The sequence below is a fragment of the Bubalus bubalis genome, chromosome 14 (genome assembly GCF_019923935.1).
Source record: "Bubalus bubalis isolate 160015118507 breed Murrah chromosome 14, NDDB_SH_1, whole genome shotgun sequence".
In the NCBI taxonomy this organism is placed as follows: domain Eukaryota; kingdom Metazoa; phylum Chordata; class Mammalia; order Artiodactyla; family Bovidae; genus Bubalus; species Bubalus bubalis.
In genome coordinates this window covers 71,353,360-71,366,599 of record NC_059170.1, presented here as the reverse complement: position 1 = coordinate 71,366,599, position 13,240 = coordinate 71,353,360, and the positions used below count along the sequence as shown (strand labels likewise).

At 42.2% G+C, this 13,240-nt stretch overlaps 1 protein-coding gene across 6 annotated transcripts in view; it reads right to left on the bottom strand.

Annotated features, from left to right (window-relative positions):
* Nucleotides 1–13,240, bottom strand: part of SFMBT2 (Scm like with four mbt domains 2) — a 177,521-nt gene that overhangs the window by 96,587 nt on the left and 67,694 nt on the right. For 5 of the 6 annotated variants that reach the window (XM_025264501.3, XM_025264506.3, XM_025264500.3 and 2 more), the window contains exons 5-6: nt 5,343–5,431; nt 3,481–3,727 (exon numbers count right to left, since the gene is read on the bottom strand). In XM_025264501.3, the coding sequence (XP_025120286.3) occupies nt 3,481–3,727; nt 5,343–5,431 (336 nt within the window). Of the gene's footprint in view, nt 1–3,480; nt 3,728–5,342; nt 5,435–13,240 lie in introns of those variants that run through there. The other variant, XM_045162726.1, reaches the window with a different exon arrangement.

The following is a 13,240-nucleotide window of genomic DNA, read 5'->3' as shown; positions in this document are numbered from 1 at the left end:
AGATTGGCATCTCTACTTGCTCAGAAGCTCCACTAACACTTCAGAGCAAAGTGAACAGCACAGTCTAGGGGTATCTCCACCAGGCTCTCCCCTCCAAACTGGCTTCCAAACTCCCATCAATGATTTGGCTCCTGGAAGGTGGACTTGGCTAGTTCCTTCCTTCTGTCTTCTAGACACATTTGAATTTTTATTCAGTCAACTCACTTGACACATAGTTACTGAGCACCTACTATGTGCAAGACAGGGTGCCAGGGGGCACAGCAGAGACTGGGCCATGCACTTTGAGTTCAGCATCCAAGTTCTGGATGAAGTGAGGGCATGAGAAAGCAGTGTTCCAAAAGAGGAGACACACACAGAAAAGTTGGGGACCACAGAGGAGGCCACATGCCAGAAAATAAGCATATGAGGGGAGGCGTCAGGGATGCGGGGCTGGAAAAAGAGCTCCAGGTCTGTCAAATCGTGTTCTGCCCTCCATTCAGCACTGAAGCAAGGGCACCTCTGGATTCCCCGCCCCGCCCTGGTAACACCTGCATCACCAAGGACGCAGGAAGCCACTGCCCTCCCATGATCGCTGGCGTTTCTCCATCTTCCGCTCCCTTGTCTGGTCTTCGCTCAATCTGGACTCTCCTACCCCTCAGCACCTGCACCCCTGATGGCGGGTGCAGTGGGGTGGCCGCACCCTCTCTCTAATCGCCCAACCACCATCCTGTGTTCTCGGATTCCATCCAGAAATGAATGGGATGCAGGCTTCTTGCTGGCAGACAGCTTAACAGCCAGCACCTTCTCCTCCAGGGTTTGCAGACCTACTCGCCAGGTACTATCTACCACCTACTTCTATACCTCTACCTGTACTGAACAGCTGAGAAATACTGTGTCCTTTAAGAAACAGAAAGTATCAGGGAAAGAAAGGAGTTGTCAGCACAGCAAAGAGGATAGGGTGACCTGGCGCAGCCTCACTCTCAAAGTCCAGGCAGCCCTCCAGGCCTGCCGTTCCTGAATAGTCCACCCTTGGCAGAAGGACCCCCGAGGATGGCAAAGACTGCGGATAGAGAAGCCTGAGAATACGGAACCTGTGGATGGGAAGATGGCGGACGCAGAACATCAAACCTGCAAATGCAGAAGGTCAACTGTACTGCATTATTTTATATCAGGGACTTGAGCATCACTGGATTCTGGCATCCGTGGGGTTCCTGGGACCAATCCCCTGTGGATACCAAGGGATGACTCTCTACCCAAAGTGCCCCTTATCTGCCCTCCTTGCCCACCCTCCCATCTCAGCTTCTTACCACCTGTCGGTGATGAACACTGTCATTCACTTAAGTGTGTTTGGGAATAAGACAAACAGTCTAGTGCTTTCTGTGCCAGTCTGAAAGCTGACTCCCACCGAGACTTCAGTCAAGGAAAGAGCACTGCCATCTTAGTTTAACAAGTCACATCGGGTCCTGAAACTAATTTATAGAAACCCAAAGGACTGGATTCTATTCCCAGGTGTTGGTCTGCTGAATGAGGTAGAAGTCAAGAGTTCATCTTGTAACTATTGCATCTGAAGAACTCAAAATCATACTTGGGGTGACCTTTCACCTTTTAATTTCTTCTTTCCATCCACAGCCTTTCCTGTTGACAATTTACATGTTGAAAATATAAGTTCTTGATGAGGAATGCCTTTCCCAAAGGCTTTAACTCTTCAGTGAAATGAACAATTCATGGTCAGAAAATTACTATGAGTAAATACGGTCTATTCTTGTCTTATAAAAACATCAAATTATCTTAAAGAGAGAGAGAGGTCTCTTCCTTTATTCAAGTATTTCCCTAGTTTCTAGAGGGACACTTTCCATTCTGGCCATTGAGTATGAGCACAGGAGACGGACATTACACAGAGTCTAAGAGCTATTAGTCATCCTTTGCTTTGCTATAAATTTACACTGGCAATTATATATTGCTCTTAAAATTTTACAGCAATTAGATACTGAACTAAGATTTATATGCCTAACTTTCTGCACGAAGTAAATTTCTCCTGTTAGGTCATGAATCCCAAGGCAAACCTTGAGAGCTAAGGCCTCTCTTCACAAAACCAACAGGCCTTTCATTTGTAATCATATCCCCAGACTACTCAGGGTATAAGTGGATTTCTTGCCCGCTTCTCATAACGTTGACAACAACAATACTAATAAACACCACGTTACAGGTTTATACGCCTGTCAAATCCAACACAAATGCAAACACGTGAGATGGAGAACCAAGACACTTTTCAATTAAAGCCCTTGACTGACAGAAAAGGAAAATATGACTCCTCTGCTTCACTCCTCAAGACGAACTCTGGCAATTAAGATGGGAGGGGAAAGGCTCTGGCAATTTTAATGAAGGAAACAGCCAACTCTTGACTTCCAGTAAACCTGTGAAATTGACCAGAATGAAAATCAGCAAATTTGGGAAGATGTATTCCTTCCTTGGCATCTTTAATTCCATGAGAATCCAACATTTTTGTTCTACAGCTATCTATCAAAAAAGGTTGATAAGCCCAGTAAGAGGCAGAAGGGGAAACTGTGTGGAAGAAGAAGGGGACCTGGGAATCTGAATTTCAGCACATTCCTCCAAAAAACTGTGCAATCTTAAGACAGGTAGCTTAAATTCAGTCTCAAATTTTCTCTGCCATAAGAGGAAATATTCACACGAAACATGTAGCACTTTTTTGAAATCAAAATAAACAACCTAACAGATGTAAAATCACCTGGCAGGTAGAAAACATTCAAGAATTGTTATTTTTGTAAACTCTGAGGTTTTTGCCCAGTTGGGTATGTCAGGAAGCATGAATTCGTCTTCTACCCAATTAAATCTGTGGAAAGGCATTCGTCAAGGTACTTGAAGCTATTTGAAAATCTATGATGCACCAGCAGAAAAAAGCATGATGGTTTTCTTTTTTGCTATTTCCAGGTCAGGACAGATAATGTAACAATAAGTATTTTATTTGAATCTGCATTTTACTTGAATCTACAGATGGATGAATGGGTGGGTAGATGAATCTATGGATTGAAGGTTGTATGGGGGAGTGAATTGATGGATGGATGAGCGGGTGAGTGGGTAGATGGATGGATGAATGAATGGACAGATGGATAGACGGCCGTGGGTAGAAGGGCAAATATTTCAGAACCTACTTGCAAGACTATCAAATTCCTAAAGAAAAACAGAGAATATCATCAAGTCCCCATGCACTGCATCTTTTATTTCCAAACCAGTGATTCCAAAGGAACCAGATCAGCTTTTCCACAGCCTCCTGCTCTGCTTTCTCATTTCAGAACACTATTCATTGAGGTCTTGGGTTCCATTCACAACAGAGAGTGTTTGAAGTTAAAACACTTCCTGTGCACAAGTACAAATGGGAAAGACACCACAGAGCTAACACATGTTCCAGAGAGACATCCAGGAAAATAATCACATCTCTTCCGACAACACTTGAGAGCGGCTGAAGCTCCCGCCCCTTACCTGAAGGTGGGTCCATTCTGTATTTATTCTCTTGACACCAACCAACTGGTCGAAGTCTGTAATCCAAGTAAAACAACCACTGGTCATAGGATTCAGTGTCCTCCAATCCCACATAGCGAAGGCGTAATCTTCCTCCAGCATTCTCAAGCACACTAACTATCCAGTACTGAAAAGGGTTCTGAGAGTCCTGCAGCTCTATTAAGGAATCAACTGTAATGAGGTCTATAGGGCCTTTCCCTCGCAGAGGCTGTTTAAACAGAAGCAAAACTCCTTATTTTAAACTTTATTTTCAGGTTCTCATGGAAACAGATGACAGCAGAAGTAATTTTTTTTTCCACACCATCATCCAAGCTATTGGCAAACAGTCTGGTGTTTCCCCTCCACCCCCACCCTCCCCTCCCACCCCCCACACCTCCCGCCCCACATCCATCTTTCCCAACTGGGTATCCAGCAACAAAACCACAAGCAAATACAAAATAACAGTTTGTGCTAAGTTCTCACCAAACAAATCACCCTTCCCAGACACAACTACGTTTGTGAGGGTGCTTTGAAGAAGCATGCCACCAAATTTGCCTCAAACTGGAAAACAAGTGGGAACAAAACGTCTACTTTCCAAGCGATGGATCCATCTGATATGGGGCCATCAATTTCTACCTTGACTCAGCAGACGTCTGTTTTACAATGGCCCTGCTCTCATAATCAACACCCTCTCATACCATAAAGCGTTAATACATGTGGAGGACATTCTTGATGAATGCCTAATACACACTAATAATCAGCTAAATTAGACTACTGGGTAATTTGTACACTTCACCCCACCGTTGGTTTGGAGAATGTATATAATGTCTGCCCCTTCTAAGCAACCTTCTTAGCACATGTTTGCATACGAAAAGGGTGTTTGTTCAGCCAGCCCTGTAGGCAAGTATGCTTAAAAAATTAACAAAGTAGGACAATCTGTCCTTTTGAAAGGGTGAGCAACCATTACTTTGATTTGTCAACCAAACAATTCAATTAGTAGCCACACAAAACTACATTAGGCAAAATCATCACAAAACAAAGACAACCCTGTATGAGTCTGTGGTGTTCCAAAATTTCAGTATCATTTATGAAGGGCAGGAAATTTATGGTTAATGTTAAGAGAATAATGAGACTGTCAAACTCTGTATCATATTCTTGGTCATTCATTGTGTTTTCCCCCTTCTCAGGGGCATTCTTCAAAAACAGATTTAGTAACTCAATAATGATTTATGACAGTGAAGTCCTCTTATATACTGTTCTAGTACATAAATATTAAAATGTATCAGAATAAAATTATTTTCAAATAACCCATTTTTTCTTCAGTACCTTAAAATGACCTTAACCACATTTAAATATGGTTAGTCATTTCCCTTCTTGTTTTACAAGGGGGACTAATTCAAATACGATTTAACACGTGTGTTTAAAAACTGGGGCTATGCATAAATAAAACAGCTAATCATTTATCAACACACTTTGAGGCTACACCCCAGCATATGAATGCTTAGTTGTCACTTCAACAAAATAGTTATTCTACAGGATTTTATATGCATTCACGAACATAAGATGGACTCTTAAATATACAGGATAGTAGGTAACCATCCTACCATGTTATTCATAAAAGTAAATTTTCCACTTATGGACTGGACCACAGGTGAAGACACTTCGGTCCCATTAGAATCAGTCCTCTAAGTGATTCGGGCAAAGACATGATGTTACTTTGCACACTGATGTCCGTGTGGACTTGTGCACCCATAGAAGGATATATGCAAAGGTGCTCTTAGCTGTGAGCTCGTGTTAACTGTGCAGCTTCAGATGACAGAGAATAGCTGGATAACAATACATACACCTTCCAGAAGGCTGGCAGGGGCCGTCCGGGAACCTGTCAAATCCCGAATGAGAAATTCTGTCCAGTCCGTATACTTCTCTTTGATAGCTGGTGAGACAAAGGAGAAAAAACACACACTTTAACAAAGCAATGGAGCATCCTAGCACCTTTGTGTATATATGAGTTCTTTCATGACGTTTCTTCATTTTAGATACCGTGCTTAAAGGGAAAACTAAAATGGCAACAACGGACCTGCGGGCAATGGGTAATGGTCTCATCGAACACATGCCTAGGTTTTGCTGGGCATCAGAAAGGTGAAAGAACATGAGACCCTGAAGTCTGATCGTCTGTCTATAGAGACTTCTATAAACAACCAAGGAGATATTTCAAAGCACAGAATCTAGGAGGCTCCAAGAAGAAAGAGGGAACGGAAGAATCGGAGAAAGTTTTCCAGGTGGAAAATAAAGCCAGGCTCTTAATTATAATAAGACATATTACTCACGCAGAGAAGAGAAAGGAGGGATTTTCAGGCTGAGAGGAACGGCATCTGCTAATGAGAGCAATGAAGGGAGGGAGGAGATGGAGAAAGAAATGTCCCTCAGCGGCACACGGTCTGGCTGGAGCACAGAATGTAATGCTAAGTGGCAGGAACAAAGCTGCGGACAGCCCAAAAAGCCAGCACCCATGTTTAATGAACAGGAAATGTCTATGTGAAATCTAAATTTAAAAAATGATATAAAGGAACTTATTTACAAAACGGGAAGACGCTCACCAATTTCCAAAACTGAGTTACCGAAGGGGAAACGTGGCAGGGGGTATAAATTAAGACTTTGAGATGAAACATATACACACTACTATCAATATATATAAACCAACAAGGAACTACTATATAGCACAGGGAACTCTACTCAATATTCTGTAATAACATATATGAGAAAAGAATCTGAAAAAGAATGGATATATGTATACATATAACTGAGTAACTTTGCTGAACATCTGAAACTAACACGCCATTGTAAATCAACTATTTTGTTGTTCAGTGGCTAAGTCACGTCCAACTCTTTATGACCTCATGGACTGAAGCATGCCAGGCTTCTTCCCTGCCCTTCACAATCTCCCAGAGTTTCTCAAATTCATGTCCACTGAGGCGGTGACGCCATCCAACCATCTCATCCTCTACTGCCCCTTTCTCCTTCTGCCTTCAATCTTCCCCAACATCAGGGTCTTTTCCATTGAGTCAGTTCTTCATATCAGGTAACCCAAGTATTGAAGCTTCAGCTTCAGCATCAACTACATGCCAATAAAAAAGTTTTTAAACCAGGAAACCTCTGCATAAAATCAATCTGAAAGCAGCATAAAGGCTTGAAGGGAAACAAAGGAAGCCAATGGCAGAGAAGTCAAGGTAGAGGCTGCTGTTCTTAGTGCAAATGTGACAGGGTCCCAAAGAGCACAAAAAGCACTGCATTTAAGACACCTTTCCAAAAAGATGGGCTTCCAGGGTAGCTCAGGTGGTCAAGAATCTGCCTGCAATGCAGGAGACCCAGGTTTGATCCCTGGGTCAGGAAGATCCCCTGGAGGACAGCATGGCAACCCACTCCAGTATTCTTGCCTGGAGAATCCCATGGACAGAGAAGCCTGGGAGGCTACAGTCCATGGGGTTGCAGAGTTGGACATGGTTGAGCAACTTCCACTCCACACTAGGTTCTTTCAAAGCAAGATGCAACTATTCAGCTGAAACCTAAAGGAACAGAGTTATTACCAAAGGAAACCAGGCCATATGAGTGGTGGGAAAGTTCATGGTGTAGGGAAGACCTGGGCTCTGAGCTGGGCTCTGCCATCACTGGCTACATGACTTCAATCCATCCAATTTCTCTTGTATTCTTTCCTCTGATGCTACAACATGTTGCCTGTGTGATGCTATAAGGATTAAAGGAGATACACCTCCTGGTAAAATATAACCGTATCTGGCACATTTATGCAATTAACAGCCTCTCTAGTTCTGTTACCGGAGAAGGCAATGGCACCCCACTCCAGTACTCTTGACTGGAAAATCCCATGGACGGAGGAGCCTGGTAGGCTGCAGTCCATGGGGTCGCTAAGAGTCAGACACGACTAAGCGACTTCACTTTCACTTTTCACTTTCATGCATTGGAGAAGGAAATGGCAACCCACTCCAGTGTTCTTGCCTGGAGAATCCCAGGGACAGGGGAGCCTGGTAGGCTACCATCTATGGGGTCGCACAGAGTCGGACACGACTGAAGTGACTTAGCATAGCATAGCATAGTTCTGTTACAAGTGTATATTAAATTATTACACATTCTTATCCAATATTTATTACTGCTGCTGCTGAAGCGACTTAGCAGCAGCAGCAGCAGCACAGCATATCAGATCTTAGTTCCCTGACCAGGGATCAAACACCAATGGGGGAAGCACAGAGTCTTAATCACTGGACTACCAGGTAAGTCCAAATTGTTTCTGTTTTTTTAATTAATCTTGGGATGCAAAAGAACTTGCTGAATTCAGATAAGGAACCCCTGCTACCATGGATGTTACACAGACCTTTCAGTAAAAAATATGATTCAGCACCGCAGTACACGTTATCATTGTTGCTGTTCAGTCGTTAAGTCATGTCCAACATTCACAAACTGACACTGCATTTTGCTTCTTCTTGTGTTTGCCTGGCTTGTAATTGCTTACATATGATGTTAAGTTATCAAATAAGATTTTAGTTTCAGCACACATCACCCAGAAAGCAGCAAAGTGTTAGTCGCTCAATCGTGTCCAACTCTTTTCAACCCCATAGACTGTAGGCCACCAAGCTCCTCTGTCGGTGGAATCCTCTAGGCAAGAACACTAGAGTGGGTTGCCATTCCCTTCTCCAGGGGATCTTCCCAACCCAGGGCTCAAACCCAGGTCTCCTGCATAGTAGGTAGATTCTTTACCATCTGAGCCACCAGGGAAGCCCAGAAAGCCAGAGGTCATTCATTTAATTGAGTGGGCATTAAACACCTTATGAGAGAGTACAGAAATTTAATATTTCTCGAGTTCTCCTTTTGGGTGAGTACATGCTACGCCATTAGGCAACACTGATACCATTCATTTTAGACAAGGGCATCACCCAGAGATTAAAGAAACTCAAGATACTGTATATTCATAGCTTAATCCCCAAGGGACCAGCTGCTTTCTCTGAAGTACCCTAGGACCTCTGAGCCCTAGAAACAGCCATAATTTACACAACAAAAGCCATAAAGATAAGACCTATTTATAACATTCTCAAGGTATAACTCATATTACTCTGCATCATATCTTTAAGAGCCTAGAAGATAAACAGCCTCTAAAACTATTAGAAGAAATTTAAAACCTTATCATTGTTCATTAGTTAGAGATTTTTATCCAATAAAATATGGAATTTCACTCAATATTGTACATTTTCTTCTTCTCTAGCCGTCATATCCCATTTATAGACATTTCTGCTCTTGCTTTAAACGTTTCCTTGCTTTTAAACAACACCCTTCCAGCGATTTTTTTTTCCTCTCTACTAGGAAAAATTTCCTGCAGCTCTTTTATTGGCTATCACTGCAGAGAAAGTGTCAAGACTGAACTGATATATCCACAAGGGTCCAGGCCTCTAAGTTCAATGGAATAAGACACTTTGTTTATTAAAGATTTTACTCTCATATTCTCTCTCTCTCCCTCACACCATTTGTTTCTTTCTATAGTTACTTTCTTAGCTAAACAGTCAGCACTCCCCTTGAGAGTACATTTTAAAAAGAAATAAGCTTGTAAAAAATTTAAATTCACCTGCCCCTCATATGTATCTGAGCACATGATTCAGTCTAACTTTCAACAGCTTTCACATTACTATGTGTAATGGTTAATTTTATGTGTCCACCTAGCTGGACCATGGTACCCAGATATTTGGTCCAACACTATCCTGTCTCCAAGAGGATATCTTTGGAGAAGATATACATTTAAATTGGTGGATTTTTGAGTAAAATGGATTCCCTGGTGGCTTGGATGGTGAAGAATCCACCTGCAATGCAGGATACCTGGGTTCAATCCCTGGGTCAGGAAGATCCCCTGGAGAAGGGAATGGCAATCTACTACAGTATTCTTGCCTGGAGAATCCCATGGACAGAGGAGCCCGGTGGGCTATAGTCCATGGGATCGCAAAGGAGTTGAACATGACTGGGCGACTGACACTTTCACTTTCGCTACTTTCTGAGAAAAGCAGATTGCCCTCCTTAATGTGGTGGGCCTCATCTGATCACTTGAAGGCTCCCCTGAGCAAGTAGGAATTATGGAGAAATCAAAAGAGAACTAAATAAACACACAAATATTCTTGCTCATGGATAGGAAGACTCAATTTTATCAAGATGTCAGTTTGCCCAATCTGACAGATTCAATGCAATCCATATCAAAACCTCAGCAAATTATTTTGTGGATACTGAAAAACTGACTCTAAAGTTTACACAGAGAGAGGCAAAAACCCAAACAGCCAATACAATACTGAAGGAGAGCAAAGTGGGAGGGTCTTGTGAATGGTAAGTAAGATCACCCACATGAAGTTCTTGGCAGAGGCTAATTGTTACTAACTAACAGAAATGGGGCAGAAAGGGGAGCAGGGGAGTTGAAGTGGGGGAGGGGAAGGGACAGGGTCCTATGGACCAAAAGGAGTGGTGGTAACATGACCACACCCCATCTGATGCACTGTGATGAGAAAATAATCCAATTTTCAAAATGAATCATTTTCATTTGGAAGCTACCTTTTTACATTTCAAAACTGAAACTAAACCATCATCAAAGATCACATAATTGCTTACTGCAGACACAGAAAACTGAATCAAATTTTAAATCAGTTATAATTATTTGAGAGTCTTCCTGTGTGCTTGATGGGGCTTCCCAGGTGACTCGAGTGGTAAAGAACCTACCAGCCAATGCATGAGATGTAAGAGATGTGGGTTTGATCACTGGGATGGGAAGACCCCCAGGAGGAGTGCATGGAAGCCACTCCAGTCTTCTTTCCTGGAGAATGCCAGGACAGAGGAGCCTGTCCTCATGGAGGGCTATGGTCAATTTAGTCACAAAGAGCTGGACATGACTGAACTGAAGCAATTTAGCATGCATGCCCAGTGCTTGATGACTACAAGATCAACTAAGGAGAGTGCGAGACTCTGGGGGACAGATATAGGAGGGCGGTGTTTGCAACAAGTTTCTCCACATGCTGCACCCCACCCCACACACACAGCTGTAATCTACTCTCTGGGCTGTACACACTGGTATTCCCAATACAGAACATGTTCCCTTTGGCCGGGCACCTGAATCCATCCTAAATGAGGTTAACTGGGAGGTCTGTGTTGGGTCACACACCCTACATCCAGAGGCCTCACTCACAATAATCCATAATTTGTCTTTAACCACAAGGAAGTGCATGAGTTTTGCTTCATAAAATAATTATGGGACTTCCCTGGTGGTCCAGTGGCTAAGACTCCATGCTCCCAATGCAGGGGGCCTAGGTTCAATCCCTGGTCAGAAAACTAGATTCCACATGTCGAAACTGAGAGTTCACATGCAGCAACTAAAGATCCCACATGCTGCAATTAACTCCAGGACACAGCCAAGTAAGTATTTTTAAAAAGAAAAGAATAGAATTAGGACTCCAGGCAACCTGGAGAGACCCAGCCTCTCAGTGACATCCTCCAGCCATTCTAATCAGGAGGTTTTATAGGAGCCAGACGATTAACATGCTCTGTGCTTTGAGCTTCTCCTCAGAGCCTTGCTCCAAAGCCAGACCACCATGTCTGCATTCACCTTTTTGGAGCAGCCCTGAAAGCCCTGCCAGAGACGCAAACCCACACACCACGTATGACTCTGGTCCAGCTAGTGCTGACTTTTCCATTTCTTGGGTTGCCATATTTGTTTGGACTGCTGGGACTGTCCCTCAAACAAAAGCCCGGCAGCCAAGTCAGGTCTCTCCTCCCAGACCCAGTCATCACTAAAGTCTCAGACTGACTGTTCATTATATCTCCAAAGATTCTTAATATACAGTGTGTGACTGCCTTCATGGCATTCATGAAACTGAGTACAGTGAAACTGTCAGTGAATTTCACCAAACTGAAAGCTCATAAAATTGAATACAAAATTATGCATGCGTGTGTACCTGTGCCCATGTGTTGAAGGCCTCTTCCAAGAACTTTCGTTGAGTTCATCAGATTCTCAAAGGGCTATGTGACCCCAGCAAGACTAAGAACAATTACAGGCTTCAAAATCAAATGTTTGGTTACCAAAGAGGAAATGGGGGAGGATAAATTAGGAGTTTGGGATTAACACACACACTGTACTTACCATATATAAAAATGATAAGCAACGAACTGTATAGCACAGGGAACTCTACTCAACATTCTGTAACGACTTATGTGGGAAGAGAATCTAAAAATAACTGAATCAACTGCTGTACACCTGAAACTAACAAAACATTGTAAATCAACTATACTCCAATATAAAGTAAAAATTAAATGGAAAAAAAGAACAGAGACAATACTGTGTTAAAATGCAGCTACGATGTAAGTCACTAGACTGAGTTCCTTGAGGCTCGCTCTTACCATCTTTGTTGATCCTGCTGCCCAGCACGAAGAACCCCACATAGCTGTCCAAAGTGAAGCAGCTTTCATCATCTTTCTCCAACTCAACAGGTTTAAGACACTACCGTTCTGATTACAGACACATAGTGAGTGTTCCTTATGTACCAAGTACTTTCTCATATATCAACTGAGTGCTTCCAAAACTCCAATGAACTAGTTATTTTCAACCACATTCCACACACACACACAAAAAAGATTCAAATAGACTAAGCAGACCTGTATCACAGTTGGTGGCAAATATATTCAAAGAGTGCATTTATAACAGATTTCCATTAACTCACATAATATGCATAAAAGTTCCATTTTTAGAACAGTAACCCCTCCAAACACATATATAATTAAGGAAATAAAACAAATGTGAAACACACATTATTTCAGAACTTAAGAACATGAAACACAACTACTCAAAAAACCTTTAGATCCTGATCAGACTTCTCAAAACTACTTTTTGTATTCTTTAAAAGATTTGTATCACTAGGTAAACAAATTTTAAATAAATAATTGGAAAACTGCCAGCAATGACACCTCATGAAATATTATTTCCCTTAGAATGGAATTTTTTAAGAGTAATACTTTGTGGAAAGTCTTAACTGAGTACTGCTTTTCTTAAGAGAGTCAAATTTGATGACATGCTAATTATAATCATTAAAAAAGGTATCATCTTTAAATACATCTCACTGAAGTGTGTTTCTACCTAGGATGAGCAAAACACAAGAAAAGAGATGCGATGAATGCAATGTAAGTATTCAATGTGAGATCTGACATATTTATGATATGCAATGAAATTCCCCTTATTAAAGTAAAGTTCAAGAAGATTCAGAACATGTTCTTCAAGAGAAGAGTGTGATTCATACATAATGAGTCAGGTCCAACTGTGAGTGCCAAGGGCTTGCAGGCATTCTACAAGTAATGGACAAACTCAGTGACCTGAGAGTCATGCCTGACTATAAAACATGGCCCCAGAGCTGCTTAAACTCTCTAAACCTGCCATGTGTGAGAAGACGAGTAAAATACAAACTGTCTTCTACCAAAGCGTCCTATAAAAACACTGAGATTCTCTCTCTCAAGTACTAGAAAACAGAAGTGTTAGTCTCTCAGTCGCATCCGACTCTTTGTGACCCCACGGACTGCAGCCCGCCAGGCTCCTCCGTCCATGGGATTTTTCCAGGCCAAGAATACAGGAGTGGGTTGCTATTTCCTTCTCCAAGAAAATAGAATTTGCTGGCAAAATGGAGACCCTGGAAAACACATTCCTGAAAATACATTTATTATCTAG